At 37.0% G+C, this 17,676-nt stretch overlaps 1 protein-coding gene across 6 annotated transcripts; it reads right to left on the bottom strand.

The window, feature by feature from the left end:
- Nucleotides 1-1,678: 1,678 nt before the first annotated feature.
- On the bottom strand, nt 1,679-17,614 carry LOC18425223 (DNA glycosylase superfamily protein). 6 transcript variants are annotated; one of them, XR_967180.3, is made up of 4 exons: nt 15,674-17,614; nt 10,198-10,249; nt 2,928-3,124; nt 1,679-2,050 (listed from the first exon to the last, which is right to left on the bottom strand). XR_967180.3 is itself a non-coding variant. In XM_006829789.4 (3 exons), the coding sequence occupies exons 1-3, from the start codon at nt 17,099-17,101 to the stop codon at nt 1,909-1,911; spliced, it is 1,767 nt and encodes a 588-aa protein (XP_006829852.1). In that variant the 5' UTR covers nt 17,102-17,614; the 3' UTR covers nt 1,679-1,908. The 6 variants fall into 6 exon arrangements, 3 of the variants coding, with proteins under 3 accessions (XP_006829852.1, XP_020517612.1, XP_020517613.1); XR_016058635.1 differs by lacking the exon at nt 10,198-10,249 and adding an exon at nt 2,303-2,488; XR_016058747.1 differs by lacking the exon at nt 10,198-10,249 and having other exon boundaries at nt 2,928-3,232.
- Nucleotides 17,615-17,676: the final 62 nt, after the last annotated feature.

Genomic DNA, 17,676 nt, shown 5'->3' with positions numbered 1-17,676 from the left:
TTCTTATATCATCTGCTGTTTAATGTATTTGAATGCACTTTGTGTTCTTTTAGGATTTTAGCATTTAAGGATTAGTTATTTGTATTTTTTATAATAACTGAGTGTAACTTAGACAATGCACTCTAATATGTGTTGAGAAACTGAAAATGGTAATCATTGTGCGGTTCATTTGTTGTTGCTTGTCTTAGTGAATATATACCATGAAAAGAAACGCTTGATTTTTAGTTTATTATGGAATTTGGATTTGCTATATTTTATTATCAAGTTTTGTATATTTAATGTTGTGATTAACTTGGTGTACATATGGGATTCCAGTTATCATGGATTGTACCCATCCAGATGGAAGTCCTAAAGGCCCGAGTTTGTTGCAGCTGCACAAGATTCCTTCTTCCTATTATATTTGGCAAGGACAAATATATGAATATATTCATCTTCTTTGTCTGTTAGTTCGTCATTTTTTTTATTAATTGTGGTCGTTTTAAATATCATACATGAAGTACATATATCTGTATTGTGACCACATGTGGCCTATTTGTTGTACTTCAAGAGAGACTGGAAATGAGAATTGATGAGAAAACCCATCAATTGGACAATTGGGATCTAACTAACAATTTGACCAAGTGAAGATGTCTGAATTAGGTACTCTATCTACTCTCCGGCTAGGTCAAATGGATTATTCCTTAGCCACAATCAACGCAGAGAAGTGGTGATCTAAAACCAATTTGCCACATTTTAATATACAAATTGGTGATATGACACCTACGCTCTTTCACGCTTACGAGATCCTAAGTCTGGTTGTGGATGGAGAGTCCGTTACCTGTCGTCCAATTACATACAACTGTGAGTATATACAAAACCAATTGGATCAAGTAACCGTGATGCTAAGTTGACTGTTATCAAGCACTCATGGTGATAGGCTAAATTTTACAAAATGGCATATGAAGCAAACCTAGAGAACGTTGGTGTCACCATTTTCTCAGATGCATCATATGCATCAATACCAACCTGGTATTTGCAATTCTTTGAAAATATTGAACAAACAAATAGATATGCTTGAGATGCTACAACCCTCACTTAGTTGTATCGTTCCCTCAAAAATGCTGCTACTTTTTATGTGTAGATATTTTAATGGCTCAACCACTCTTATGCAAGTAAATCATATTATCTATATTGATTTGATTGTTATGGAATTCTCACTTCTTGTATAAGCATAATGGTTTAGACTAGTTACCAAATAGTATTATAACTTATCATATCTTGATATAATGCAATGCTGGTACTATGAGCATATTATGCATATGAAACTCATACCACATAATATCCCTCCAAAGTGGTCTAGAGCAAACGATAGGTGCCTCCAAATAAATATTATGGCAATCCACACATCCTGATTTCTGCAATCCGCATATTGATGGTGAATTACAAGGTGCTTGTGGTGTAATGTTGGAAATGGAGCAATGTAAATCAGTGCTTAAGGTGCTTATATTTACAGAATTGGAAATGTTGGTATTGATATAATGGAAATGGAAATGTTGCTATATTTAAGGTGCTTATATTTACAGAAATGGAAATGCTGGTATCGATATAATGTTGGTGCTATATTTCAAACGCACATTGAATTGTAGAGAAGATCTAAAAAATGAGTCTAAAAATTCAGGATGCCTTCGCTCCACATCAATTTTGGAACCACCTTTATATAACACTGTACAAAAATGGTGCACGATAAAATCATTTGTGCCCACCTACAGCTTCACAATCACATACAAAATAGGGCAAAACAAAACCAAAGCTCACCCATAGCTAATAGCTTCACAATCATATACTACATGGGGCACAAGAAAACCAGAATTGGAGACCACCAATAACTTACCATTAGAGCCATATCCGAAATGAGGCGTAAGAGAGTTCTTACAAACAGTCTTGAACTTGTTCGTTTGATGCCCTCTCCAATTCCCAAAGGAAACCCCAGTAGTCATTTAACTTGTGGTCATCAGGGCGAACATCCTTCCACATCCCCGTGCAAAATATCGCATATGCATCAGCTGCATACCTAGCCAACGAAACAAGAACCAAAACAAGAAGGAAAACTTCACTCTAATTGCTACACACTTTTTTCTTGCACTCTGTTCTCTTGTTTAAATTGATAGGTAAACAGGCGAGCCTCCTTTTCTTTCTTTTTTCATTGTTTTATCTTACCAGTTAGATTCCTCAAAGAATTTTCTATCATTGTCATACGCACACAAGAGAGAGATCTGTGCAAACACTCACACACACACACACACACATCATAAAAGAGAGCAACCTATACATTGAAGAGATTGGAGAGCGAATGAACAACTTCTAAGGGAACTCCCACCAATTGTATTGCTAGTTCCACCACCATCAGGTCTTCACATTATCAGGATGAGAGGATCAAAAGAAGCGGGATGTGTGAGATCCAACAGTTCTGGGAGGAACATTCACAATACCTTGTAAGAGGCCTTCCAATCTGATCATACACATATGTTGGAGATGTGTATGTGTCAATTGTATATAAGGAGACAAGCATCATACCAACAATATGATACATGTCATCGTGACTTCCAATATCAACAAGAACAGGTAGAGATGAACTGATCTTCTAGTTGTGTAGATAACAGCAGACTTGAGCGGAAAACAAGAAAAAACAAAAAAAATCTCCATTTCACCAAGCGACTATGAATCAAACCCTATACTCTTATGAAACAAAGGTCCAAATTTTCTTCGCTAATTGAAAAGGTCCAAATTTACTAAGAGATTATTACTAACGGAAATCTGAACTGCACAAATTAAACTGACTTAATAGTGTAGTATACATCTAGAACCCTCCATAGGCTGAAAAGAAAAGAATAGCCATCAAGAACACTTTTGTTCCCTAATCATTCAAAAAGAAAAAAGAGTCTACTTACTTGCCAATGCCATAAAGCTGGGTGACATGTGTCCAGTGATCATCCAAATATTCTCGAGAGAAGCGTTGAAGTATCTCAGCTCGTTTCCTTTGAAGACCTAGGGAATGTGTCACCCTGGTTATTTCCTCAGTAGCAATCTCGGTGGTTGCCTTTGCATCAGGACATAGCTTGAGAAAATCAGAAAGAACCTCTCTTGCCTAAACAATAAGCCAAGCAAACCATGTTGAAAACTGAAGTCTCTTTAATTCCATTTCACTAAAATCAGATAAATTCTTTCCTTTTAATCAAATTGTACCCCAACATTCCTGAAAATATTTCATAGACACAAGTAAGAGTACATATGCAATAACCACAGAGTGAATGGTTTTTAAGTACTAAGAAAATTGATTTGCTGCATAATACAGAAGGAATGTATATGTGCACATAAAAACACGCAACCATAGGAACCATGTTATGACCTACATGGTTTACAAAATACAAGCCCTTATTGCACCGCACTTCGACCAACTGATGCACAAATTTTCCTGTCAAAGCAGACACTGTGCAAAGAGACTGTTCATGTCAGCTGCCCATTGCTAGCAATGGTGGTTAAGGAGACCATTAGTTATTGTTTTAAACTTTTGAACTACAATGTGTCTCAGTAGGCCTATATATATATATATATATATATATATATATAGGAAAAACCTAAAAACAACTATAGGCGAAATGCTACAGTGTTTCGCCATCGCAATAGACGACGCGCCGTCCGTTGCGATTCCGTGTGATTTTTTGATCGTGTTGAACCTAGCATGTGACGGTACTGCCATGAACATGCTAGGTCCGTGGTGGTTGAAAAACGTACACCGTCAGATTTTTTTTAGAATATGATGAGCCTATGGGTGAAAATACTATTCATTTTTGCCCATAGGCGTTGTGGAGTCTCTTCCTATATATATATGGGCTTGTCTAGAGTTAATAACCCCTCAAAATACAAAGGTTCAAGTTAGAAGGGGTTGTGATGGGTGTATTTATCAAAACACTCATTACTTTTTTGTTAAAAAATTATTTAAATAGGTAACTTTACTATTAAGCAATGGCAAATTTGAAATTTTCACAAAAGTACAATGGCAGTTTGAAAGTTAGTATCTTGAAACTTTATTTGTAGAGTGCTCTTGTCTTTCATTTAAAATTTCAATTTTACCCCTTATGGAGATGACAAAAGTACCCTTTGTCTTGTAGTAATATTTACAAAATTGCCCCACAAAAGAAACTTTTTTTAAAAAATAGACTACAAAATTAATAAATCCACCCTTCACAACTCTCTACATCTTCAACCTTTGTAATTTGAAGGGTTCTGAAGTTTAGAATATCCATATATATATATATATATATATATATATAGGAAAATGCTGAGATTAGCCCACTAGCTCATATGAACATATAAGTTCATATGAGCCCAATAGCCCAGATTGAATCTAGGTTGATGTGACGTTCACGACCTCATTTTTTATTTAAATTTTAAGTTTTTTTCTACAAATCCAAATAACTTGAAATTTTAAACGTGTTCTTCAAAAATAGGATAATCTAATAAAAATACCAAAAATTGTTTTACAAGAAATAAATTGGCCAAAATGCCCCTAAAACGTTTCGGGGGTATTTTGGTCAATTTATTTATTACGAATTATTTTTAAAATATTTTTATTAGATGTGCCTTGATGAGAAGAATGGCTGCCTAAAATTTCAAGTTATTTGGATTTGTATAAAAATAATTAAAATTCAAACACAAATTGAGGTCGTGATAGTCAGAACGGCCCAGATTCAATCTAGGCCATTGGGCTCATATGTTCATATGAACTAGTGAGCTAATCTCAACATTTTCCATATATATATATATATTGAAAAAGTTTATATAAGGTCGCAACCTTAAAATGTAGAACAACGGATGCACCTCAAAAATCCATCCGAAAAGGTTATTTTAATGTTGAAAAACCTTGTGATTGATCATCTCAACATCGAGATGTATGACTATGAAAAATTAAAAGATTTTGAATCTCAAAAATAGTGCATCTTACAACATAGTATCTGTACCGTCCATTTTTAAGATTTTCACATGTTTATAGATCTACTTGATTTTAACCATTTTTTAAATTTAAAATTTTATAATTAGATATTAAAATATATTTTGAGATAATCTTAAGAACATTTTACATCAAAATTATATATTATGATAAAACTTGAATGTCCACCTTAGTTGGATTGTTTAAGGTTGCAAGCTTATGGAAACCACACCCTATATATATATATATATATATATATATATATATATATATATATATATATATATATATATATATATATATATGAAAAAGTCTTCCCAACACCTATAGGCGAAAATGAATAGTGATTTCGCCTACCCTCATCACCGTCCAAATTTCATCGTGCGGTCACGATTGTCCAGTACTATTTTATTTTTTATTTTATTTTTCTACAAATCATAATGACCTGAAATTTGGAGGGTATGTACATCTTACTGAGGCACATCTAATAAAAATATAAAACAATTATCCGTAAAAAAAATTGACCACAATACCCTTGAAACCTTTCAGGGGTATTTTGGTCAATTTTTTCATGTAAAATATTTTTCCAATATTTTTCGAAGATTTCCCTATTTTTTATGAATATATGTTTCAAATTTCAGGTCATTTCTATTTGTAAAAAAAAAAAATGAAAAATGAAACACTACTGGACAATTGTAACTGCGCGATGAACTTTGGACGGTGATGAGGGTAGGTGAAATCACTGTTCATTTTCGCCTGTAGGCGTTGTGTAGTGTTTTCCTATATATATATATATATATATATAGGTTGCAAGAAGCTTATATGATACGTAAGGCATACCTCAAAGATACAGTAGAACAAAATGTTCCAAAGTTGGAAAATTTTCCAAATGATCATCTTGACCTTGAGATGTATGAATAAAAGAAAAAAAGAATTTCAAGTCCTTAAAATAGTACATATTGCAACAAGCTATTTGGACTGTATTTTTTTTGAAAGGTTAACGTTTGTATTGAGTAAGGAAAGTGTGTGAGTAACAAAAAATAGGCTGCCCAAAACTCAGGAGCTCTATACAAATCATCTGGGAGGTGGCCAGATCCAAAAAAATGCTATACAACCATGTACAAACAGAAATCAAAAGGAAAAGGCACATGAGGAGTGAAAGCAAAAGGTTCCCTAGTCTTCTACCTGAATAGCTCATTCCTTAGTGAGTGAGTCGGCTGCGGAATTCGCCTCGCACCAAATATGAACCCATGAGATGTGCAAAGGCCTACTTAAATCGAAAATTTCTTCAAAAATGTGTGCTAGTCTCCACGAGGCCCAAGTGATGAAGTTTTGGAATCTCCTTCCACTATCAAGATTGGGCTCCATAGGGGATTGAAATTCCTGAGACCTTCCAAAAGCACAAGAGCTACCGCCAAGGTGGCATCAGCTTGGTAGATGGATTTGGAGAAATGTGGGAGCATCCTTCGTGGTCTCTGAAGATACCCCTAATGCTGGCTAGTCCCGGGTAGCTTGGAGAGCTACCCTCAAAATTGAGTTTAGATTGACCTGGTTCCAGAGGTCTCCATAAGGAAGTGCAAGGGTGGCAGGTAGGCCACATGAAGAGTAGGGCCTCATAGTTTCGATGAAGTCCAAGAAGGAAAGGTGCTTGAGGTGGCTATAATTCTTTCCCCAAAAGATCACCATGGTTCCAATGCCGTCCCTCAAGACTTGTAGGGGAGCCTTTTGACCCGGAAGAGCCTATGGTTTCTCTCATTCCACAGCAACAGACGCCTTCCAAAGCAAGATGCCTGATTTGGCCCAAGGGAGATGTTGCAAAAGGTCGAAAGGTGGGGGACCGACCTACGGGTCACCCAGGACCAGTTGAATAGTTGGAGGTCTCCCCACAGTTCCCAGGCTAGGCTACAGTGGATGAAAAGATGCTGGTTGATGTCATACTGCACTGTGCTGTGCACGTCATACACCAGTTAGGAATGGGCATTGGGCAGTCCCCTTCGTTGTTGTTGGTCGACAATCAGAGCTGTCCCCGAGAGAGCTACCCAAATTGACCACATGAAGTTTTTAGTGGGATGAAAGAGAGCCATTCTTTCGCAACTATAGAGGCGGGTGAGGCTGAAATGGTCTGCGGTGACTTAAGGTTTTGGTAAAAGGAGGAGACATCAGAAGTGCCTGAAGAGAAAGGGGATCAAATAACCACCCTCTAGTGACTTGGGCATATGCCCCTTAGGGTTTACTCTAGGCTCAAAGCAACTCAAAACCCTAACTAGAAGAGAGAAACAAGTGAGAGAGACAATGGCGCATACTTGCCAACGGGAGAGAGAGAGAGAGGCCAATCCAATCTCACAAGTGTAGAGAATACACCCTCATAGAGAATGTCATAGAGATGAGGCTAGGGCTTTGCCATGATTATGAGACTTAATCTTGAAGACCTGTGGGGTGATGAGATCTTAGCTTTTCATTTTTTAGATCAGCCATCATGATTACAGGAATGAGCTAGAACCATTATCTATCAATCTCCATAACTCTAAAAAGGCCGTAACCTGGTGCTGGTTCCTCCTAAGCAGGATCCCGGGAGGGGTGGATTGGAAATGGCCCTAACCTTTGGCTTATGCACAAAGTGGTCGATATCAGGACTCGAACCCGTGCTCTTGCATTGGCTATCCGAGCCTTTTACCGTCACACCAAGTGACGGCCCCTAGTTTTCATAATCCTATCCCCATTAAATATTTGTGAAAAGAAAAGACTATGTCTTTACAAATCTAATTTCAATTAATCTCTACGCCTTCCTATTTTAATCAATCAACCTTATTCCATAAAATGTCCATTTCATTTTCAAAACACGTAGGTGGCTTCCATCACAAGCCACACACTAAAAAGAAAGAAGGGAATATATGCGGTGTCCCACACATAGTGAGCTATGTGGGCCCCACGCCCCTCTACCTAATGGGTCCCCACACCCCAAAAAGAATTTTAGATAAATAAAAAGAATTTTAGAAAACCAATAAATATTTTTCTCTCTTTGAATTAAATAAATCCAGAAAATTAATTTTTCCTTATTTAAAATATTTTTCACTAAAATAAAATATCCTGAGAGATCTAAAAACACATTTTAATTATCTAAAATATAATTAAAACATAAAGAAATATATTTAACATATTTAAGAAGATTTAATGGGAATTGGATCCAAAGAATTAAGAATATCACATATATACCGAGGACTCCATCCCTTCTAGAAACCACATCTCATTGTCATCTTCTCAAACTGATCCAATAGTTCCCATGACCCATAGTCCTTCGCGGGGGTTCATGCTTGGACAATCAAAGTCAGCCAATAAATGAAGGAGACACGATCCTAACCCATGGATTACAAGTTCCTCCTTGATGACAAGTCCAAGCCCCATTCTAGCACAATACCTCATGGGTCATTCCAACACAATCCAATGTTGCAGGGAGATATCTCTTCGGCACATGTACACAACACACACCCTCTCCTGGAGTTCTGCTTCCAGTACAACTATCTAGTGTACTTGTCATGTGATGGTAATGATGAAGATTTGGCCCTTGTCCTCTCTGGCCAACAGGTTTTTAAATATCAACCAGAGCCATAGCCTGTTAAAACTCAGGTGAGTCACAACATCTGCGATGCCTCATAGTCCACCTTGGACCATGCCACACCGTCCATCCAGACTACGCTCCCACTGGAGTTATCACATCACTATAGTCATAATTTTACAGGCTCTCATAAGGCCTTTAAATGGCCACATAACCCCAACATAAAGCTTCTCCATGATGGGCACTGGATTCCATGATCGAAAACCAACAACTTCACCTCTTGATTCTCCTTGGAGTTTTTCATATTTTTCGTCATTGAAGATCAATTCATCCACGAAATTTGGTTATATCTTCACCTGAAAAATCCTCTGCCACATTCTCCATATAATCAACTTCGCTTGTACTCTTCATGAAATTCAAATCCTCGTACATGTCAAAGATTGGTGGTCAGTCCTAATCCAGTAACATGCTGATTTTGTAAACAATTTGACAAGAACAAAGTCTTCCCATCCATGCATATAGCGAGATTCCTTTCCCTTGGTTATGAGGTGACTTAAAATCTGTAGAACCTGACCATCACTGCAATCGGATTCCTATCCACTATTGTCATGAATGACTCAACATCCAGAGGGTTGGATACACATCATCCATCATCTCCTCGAACTTCATTCGATTTGAACATTTTTTATGTACCCCATACACCAGTTCATCAATCCTCCTCAAATCGTTTAATTCCTCCTACATAATGTACCCACTAACTTGACCACAACCACCTCGACCTCCTCTAGAAACCATCGCCATGACTTGCACCTGTTCTAGGGCACTTTGGGATATTAGCCTATTTTGAACCAACTAACGCAGTGGAGGTTTTAGAGAAATAAATCAAAGAACTAAAATTTTTGAAAATAATGATAGAGCTTACAGGCTAAGCTTCTTAGATCTATGCTTTAACCAAGATTCTCAAAACAAATAACATTCAAATATGCAAGAAAAACCCTAATAAAAACCTTACTTATAATTAAAGACCTCGCTTAGAACCCAAGATAGTTTAATTACAATTGAGATAGAAGTCATAATTCAAACAAAATTTGTATTGATATTGTTACCCCTATTAAAAGAAGTTATACCACAAGGACTAACTGCTTTTCCACGCAGCCCCTAAAATCCTAAAAAAAATAAAAAAAAATCCTTAAAATCTTTAAAAAAAAACTCAAGATGAACACTAAAATCCAAAAAGTACATTGCTAAAACTTAATAGAAAATATTCAAAAAATGAGAAACATCATGTCCTGCATCAGGGATCATCTTGGAAAGCTTCAGGTGAAATTAGCCATTTCTAGGAAGGGTCAAATGAGGAAGTCCATAACTTAGCAAGAGATAGAGTGCCTTAGCTTGAATTAGTCGTGATTCTATTTTGAACACTTCCGTTTGTTTTTTTTTTCAAGCATGACTCTATTTTGAACTCTGATGGTAGATCTGATGGTAGAGTTAGCTGTAGATAGGCTGAATTTTGCAAATGGAGAGTATTCACACTTATGTTTGAGGGATATTAGAGAGAGGTTACACACTTGTACATACACCTACCTGCCCAATCACCAGTATGTATGCACGCACTCATAGCATAGAAGAAGGGGGGGGGGGGTGGGCGTAGAAGGAGAGAGAGTGGAATCGAAAGTACCTAAGGCTTCAAGAATACTATGCTCTCAACGATATAGAATCCAAAGAGTAACCTAGACAAATGAAACAGAGCAAAACTTAATATTATAAGATACTCAGCAGTTTTCCCTGATAAAAGCCAAACTTACATACAAATAAGCCATAACTTAATGTTCCAGAAAATAATAAAAGATCACATGTCATTTTCACAATAAAAAAGCAATCCAATATGATGGAGGAATCTTATATTCATGCCATAAATCACTCAAAGAAGAAAGGAGCTTCAGATTTTTCAAGAAAAATTCAATCTCAATTTCAAGCCCGGTGAATCATTTTATTACTGACATCTATTGAAGAACTCTAGGTAATAAAACGTTAAACAAAAAGACCTGAAGGAAGTAATTAAGATAATAATGTACGATGAACACTGGATATTATCTAAGACTAGCATTAGTTACTTTTAGTTTAAAGCACCTCCAATGTATTGCAGATTCGTTCATGAAGAAAGCCAACCTCTTGCATTATCATGAATTCAGAATTTTATTTAGAAGAGCTGTCCACCATACATCTAAACAAAAGGCATGAAAATCAAAATTGCAAAAAGGTTCTTTGAACGCATAAGGATCAATCAACAAGTACACAAAAGGCGTACCACAGGCATAAAACCAACTAGATTTAGATTTGAATGTTCTCATAGCCCTTAATCTCATTCTGTCTATGTTCTAACCAATTCAGCACTTTGAGTATACAGTGATCATCTCCTCTACAATATCTGGGCAATTCCGTGTTTCTTTTTTATCTACTTTCCCAGAAGTCATTTCAATTCATTTTCATAAGAAGTTCCATAACGTGGTTTGCAATGTTCGTGAATCACTAAATGTTGGACTGAGTCTGATAAAATTAGCTAAGGCACCTGCTTCTGATATACAGCGATTAGGAAATAAAACAAAACACATGCGCAAATATAATAGAGAGAAGGAAATTGGCAAATGCACCCACTTCAAATAGGGATGAAAGACATCCTCACTAGTCAATGTGATTCATTTGTAGAATGAAGCACCATTCAATCTCGTATTCCTTTGTCAATCATGTTTACCAGCATAGTCTTCAAGGGTCCATCTAAAAATCTCTTTTTTTGATAAACATGCTCAAATACTATTGAGAATCCTAGTCTTTTTACCAATGGCCAGAATAACAGATACATGGTATGAAGAATTTGTTTTGGTCACCATGGCCACCATGGTTGCTATCAAAATTAAGACTAATCTGGTATCACCATGGTTGCTATCAAACGTGATACTCTCAAACAGGATTATTTTAAGCCACGAGGAGCCTCTGGGATGAAGAGCCCAAAATTAAGAGACAGTTCGAGGAATGTGAAAAGTTGAGCTTTCAACTTATCTTGAACTAAGCCAAAAATAAATACTTAATCTCTAGAGTTTATTTACATCCATGGGAATAATAGAGTGTGGTCCCTTGCATTTTGAGAATACTGGTCTGGTCTGTTGCGTCACCTAGGTATTTCTCTATCCCTTCTTATTTTGAATTTCAAATGGTTGTAAGTGATTTCCCCCCACTAACTTAATTTGGAGCGCACATGGTCCTAGAGCTCTTTACTTCGATTGGTCAGCGGTGATTGACAAGGCTCTTACATTTGATCACCTCCAGCATTAAGGTCTCCACTTCACCATCCAAGTTACATGTGAAAGCACAGAAACCATCTTGTTATTCCATGCTGGTTCACTAGGGAGTTCTAAAGCTATTTGTTAGGACCAATGGTTTAAAAGACGGATCGGTGACCCGAATCGGGCTTCCAAAAAACCGATCCGGATCGGCGAATCGGCGATCCGGATCGGGAATCGGGTGAATCGGTCAGAATAAAGCTTAAAAAAAATCCGAAAAAATTATTAAAATTCATTATAAATATTGTTTTTTAGGAATTCAATAAGAAATGAGGGTACTCCATTAAGAATTTTCATGTTTTTGAATGAATATGCGAATATTGATATGTTTTTTCCCTGCATGAACCGCCATTCAGCATTTAATTTACATCACACAAAAGGATAAACGTATAATTATCATGGAATAAGTATATCAACATACATGGACTACAATAGAGCATAAAATTAGTAACATATGATCTAAAAATAAAATGATAGACGACGTTATTGTTCTTCTTGGTCACGCTGGTGCCATTGATTGAATTCGTTTAACAATTCATTGATTCGATCTAAAAACGAATCATCGATATTAGCAGGCGTCTAACTATTCCCAAATCCCTGAGTGTTAGTGTTTTGTTGTGTTCCCAATCTAAAATCCCCGAAGATTGTCCATCCTTCATGCCTGCACTGTCGTGCTCATCCCTACACTGTTGCTGATGGGACTCGATATGTGAATAATATGGCTGGGTTAGGGTGGCCTCAGAATCATCATCTCTCTCATTTTCTCTTTGAATAATATGGATTAAAAAAAAAATAACAAATTTTCAAAAAAATCGATCATGGATTAAAAAAAAAAATCACAAATTTTCGAAAAAATCGATCATGGATTAAAAAAAAAAATCACAAATTTTCAAAAAATTCTATCATGGATTACAAAAACAAATTCGATCATGGATTAAAAAAAAAAAATCACAAATTTTCAAAAAATTCTATCATGGATTACAAAAAATTCGATCATGGATTACATAAAATTCGATCATGGATTACATAAAATTCGATCATGGATTACAAAAAAAAACAAAAAATTCAATCGTGGATTACAAAAAAAGAAAAAAACAATTCGATCATGGATTACAAAAAATTCAATCATGGATTACAAAAAACTCTATCTGGGTTACAAAAAAAGCAAAAAACAAAAAATTCGATCATGGATTACAAAAAAAAAAAAAACATTTTGATCATGGATTACAAGAAAAAAACAAACATTTCAATCATGGATTAGCAAAATTCGATCATGGATTACAAAAAATTCTATTATGGGTTACAAAAAAAAAAAAAAAAACAAAAAATTCGAATAGGGATTACAAAAAAAAAAAAACAATTCGATCATGGATTACAAAAAAATCGTTCAAGTATTACAAAAAAATCTATCATGGATTACAAAAAACAATAAAAAAAAAAAAAAAAAAAAATTCCGTACAGGACTCGCTGATTCACTGTTCGGACTCGCGATTCCTGAGTCGAACCGGGCGAGTCCGGTTCGACTCAGCGTTTTTTTAAACACTGGTTAGGACATATCTTTATCCCCCGCTAGTTCGCTAGGGAGGTCTAAAGCTATTTTATATGCCTTTTTTAGGTAATATGTGATACCAACCATTGTATGTCGTGCGTGATACCACAACTCTCCAATCAGAAAGCCATGATTTAACAACTCCCATCGCCCACTTGGAAAGAGCGATATTTCAGGGAAACCATTGCAAACAACTCAATGTTAAACGAGGTTTAGGTTTTGGAATGGAAATCATGAGCCGGCTGGCCACCATTGCCAAGAACAAGACCCTTTCTAGCTAACTAGGAACTAAAGTGACTTCGACACTCCAAAAAACTACATCTATCCTCTCAAGAACCTCGACCACCCATGGAACAATCCACGCTCAACGCTAGATACCATCAATAACCTTATCCTCATCCCATGAACTATAGTGCAAAACAAAACACCAAACAAATCCTGCATTGCCCTATACCAATAGAAGTAACAAACCTCAAACACCCATACCAAATCCTAAATCAAAACTTGAGCAAACCACCAAATACCTCCTAACCAACAGAATAAGTCATACTGAAAACCAAAATATAGTAACCACATCACATGGTCTAACCAGCATTCTGGAAAATAGATCCCTTGTGTTAGAGAGATGCACTCCAGTTGGAACTTTCACACTCAAGACATGATGATGGCTAATTGGCAATGAAGAAACTGTGAAGATGCTACGCATTAATAAGGCTTCATCTGCCAAGAGTGCCAAACACTATACGCAGGGCGCATCATCACAAAAAACCCGATAGGAACAAAAAGATATCTCCATAGCTTTAACACTATAGGCGGCTCCAGCCATGGTGAAAAGTAGAATAGGAACAGAGGTAGAAGGCGCCATTTTCAGCAGACGCCCCATTGTAAAAGGCGGTGGCAAACATGAGCTTGTTGACCACTATAACAATTTAAATTCGCTCAGTAAGTCGGTCAGTCAATCAATCCATCGATCAATCTGTTTGGGATGAGACAAGACTCAAGCGAGGTGTTCAACGATCGTGATAGAAGAATGTGGGGATCGCTCAATCCATAGGTCAGTAATTCCACTTCTATGTCAGTCTGAGTGTCATATAGAGTCATACGATCACTCGAGAATACATCCATAGGACAAGTGAGTTGGCTTGCTTCTTTCCTTTGCCGAGGGTGTAAGCAAGCGCAGCTCCATTAGTGAAGGTAGTCAGTTGCGAGACTACCGAGCATAAGGAGCGTCCCGAAATGATATTTCTACTACCTAGTATCGTCATGATATCAGCCAATTTCATTCTTTTAACTACTAGAGGAAGAATTTGCAAATTGATAAGACCAGGTGGACGAATTTTCCATCTCCAGGGAAAAACACTATTGTCTCTCGTCAGAAAAATCCCTAATTTCCCTTTTGGAGCTTCGACTCTCACATAGAGTTCTTGTTTCGGCATGCCTTGTACCACTGATCCATCAGCCTTGTTTTATAGACCCAACGTCTGCCAATAGCCTGTTTATCAGGCGGAAACTGAACCAGATCCCATGTCTCATTCAAGGGCGAGAAGCTCGCATGGCCACCAACAAGGCTGGACTGGGCATCCCTCATGGTAAGTCAGAATCAGCCGAGTGAAGTGAAAGGAGGCTGAGCACAGTCATTATCATCATTAAAGCCTTATCCCAGCTATTTGGGGTTGGCTGACATTTTATTAGTAACACTACTAATTTGATGTGTGTAATTCGATTTTCTTCCATGGACTTCTTGTTTTTACTTTGGTCATTTTGAATTTAATTCAATGATAAATGCTTTGGTGTTTTTATGTTTGTTAAAGTGATTCTTCTTTCAATTTTTGTAAGGTTGCTTCTTTCTTGCGTAGTTATCGTTACAGTTTATTATCACACTCCAAAATATTTTCAGTACCCTAAAAGATAGTGGGTAAGGCTGGCCCACTTAGTTAAATGAGAAAAATCAAACATCACAATATCTTCAAGTTCATCCACATTAATGTGAGCCATCCCTTTTGCCGAAAAGGGCACAAGCAAATCCGCAATAAAAAATAAAGTTTTCCATACAAGCACCATTCAGTTTATAAGCAGATTGAACAACCATCAGTAAATAAACACACAAATCTATGAAATCCAAAAACTAACAAATAATTGTCAACAAGCTCAAAGATACCAACCAATTAACTGAAGTATTGCAAGCAAGGTACTAAGAGTTACAATAAATAGTTTATAGAGCACTAGAGAATGACAATAAATAGCTTATAGATAGATAGATGGTTCACCTGATTTCCGCTCGTTTTATTCAGAAACATACAAATAACCAAGACTTTCCACGGATCATTGTAATATTTCTCCTGCATGAGGCCGAATGGTGATGGCGGGGGAACCCAATTGTTATCAGCGGACTTGCGTTTATATGCCTCTTTAAGCATCTCGGCCCTTGAGAGAACTACTGACTTCTTTTGTTTTTGCTCCGACTTCTTGATAGCTAACTTCTTTTGTTTTGGCTTTGAATTCTTGACCTTTGGTTCAAAGTACCTAGAAACTACAACACCGTTCGTCTTCACTATGTAACTTTTCGACATTAATGGCAGTAACACCTTATCATTCATTACTCCATCATCATTCCCTTTTTCACTACTTTTTTTCGCTTTAATATCCCTTCCATCTCTCTTCCTCATCTTTGGAGGAACCCTAGCAGCCTTCACCTCTTTCCCTAAGTTTCCGATCTTCCGTGAACTTTTTTTCTTTGTTTGAGAAGAAACCCTCTGTTCCATATCCACACTGCAATCTACCTTTTTTGGTTCAAAGTAACTAGAAACTACAACACCGTTCGTCTTCACTATGTAACTTTTCGACATTAATGGCAGTAACACCATATCATTCATTACTCCATCATCATTCTCTGTTTCACTCCTTTTTTTCTCTTTAATATCCCTTCCATCTCTCTTCCTCATATTTGGAGGAACCCTAGCAGCCTTCGCCTCTTCCCGTAAGTTTCCAATCTTCCATGAACTTTTTTTCTTCGTCTTAGAAGAAGCCATCTTTTCCATATCCACACCGCAATCTTCCTTTTGACGCAAATGTTGGAGAACTGCTGACTTCTTTTGTTTTGGTTCTGAGTGCTTGATATTTGGTTCAAAGTAAGGAGAAACTACCACCCCATTCTCCTTCAATACGTAACTTTTCCGTTTTGCTGGTAATAATCCCCCTTCATTCCTTTCTGTCTCATCATTCCCCTTCTCACTCCTTTCCCTCTCTTTAATCTTCCTTTCATCTCTCTTCCTCATAGCGGCCTTCCCCTCTTTGCCCAAGCTTCTGATCATCACCTCAGAAGAAACCCTCTTTCCCATATTCATATTACAATATTCCCCTAGACGCAGATGTGGGTTCTGCTTCTCGGAATACAGAGGGCAAACAGGGCAGCCAGCCTTCTCGGCCGCTGTGAAAACTGATAACTTATTTTCTGAACCCTTGGTTTTTAGTTCAAAGTAACGAGAAACTACCACCCCGTTCTCTTTCAATATGTAACTGTTCCTCATTGACGGCAATAAAACCCCACCATTCCTTTCTCTCTCATCATTACCCTTCTCACTCCTTTGTCTCTCTTCAATCTCCTTTTCATCCCTCTTCCTCCTCTTTCGATGAACCCTAGCAGGCCTCACCTCTTCGCCCAAGTTTCTGATCTTCTCTGAACCTCTTCCCTTCATCTCACAAGAAGCCCTCTCTTCTATTTTCACATTGCAATCTTCCCCTCGATGCAGATGGCAGTTTTTCTTCTAAAAATACAGAGAGCAAACAATAATTCATTCTTCCTTTCAACAATCTTCAATTCTCTCTCTGTCTCATTGTCCCTTCCATCATTTCCTGATACTGTTATCAGAGCCTAGAGCTTGCTCTTCTATCATCAGATAAACCCTAAATCGAGTTTTCTCTTCCACATTGGCTCATCTCTATACAACACCGTGAGTTAAATTCCTTTATTTCTCTTCAAAGTTGCAGGACGAGTTTGATTAACACTCTTGTGTTTCTTTATGGTTCTTGCTAAAATTTGGCACTGAGAAAGCTCGAAATTGCCCTGCAAAGTGCAGGTTTTTAATAACATTGTGTAAATAATGAGGTTCTTTCCCTCCATCCAACATAACACTAAACCGGCAAGGAAAAAGTTTACATAGGGCCGACGCTCTAAACAATCAAATTAGAACCTATCTCAAAAATTTACTAGAAGAGGTCGTTTTGATGCCCAAGTATCTTTAGATTGATTATCTCGACATCAAGATACATG

Source organism: Amborella trichopoda, chromosome 1 (assembly GCF_054954075.1).
Source record: "Amborella trichopoda isolate Santa Cruz 75 chromosome 1, AtrichopodaSantaCruz75HAP2 v2.0, whole genome shotgun sequence".
In the NCBI taxonomy this organism is placed as follows: domain Eukaryota; kingdom Viridiplantae; phylum Streptophyta; class Magnoliopsida; order Amborellales; family Amborellaceae; genus Amborella; species Amborella trichopoda.
The sequence above is the reverse complement of the archived record's forward strand: the minus strand, read 5'-3'. Positions and strand labels throughout refer to the sequence as shown.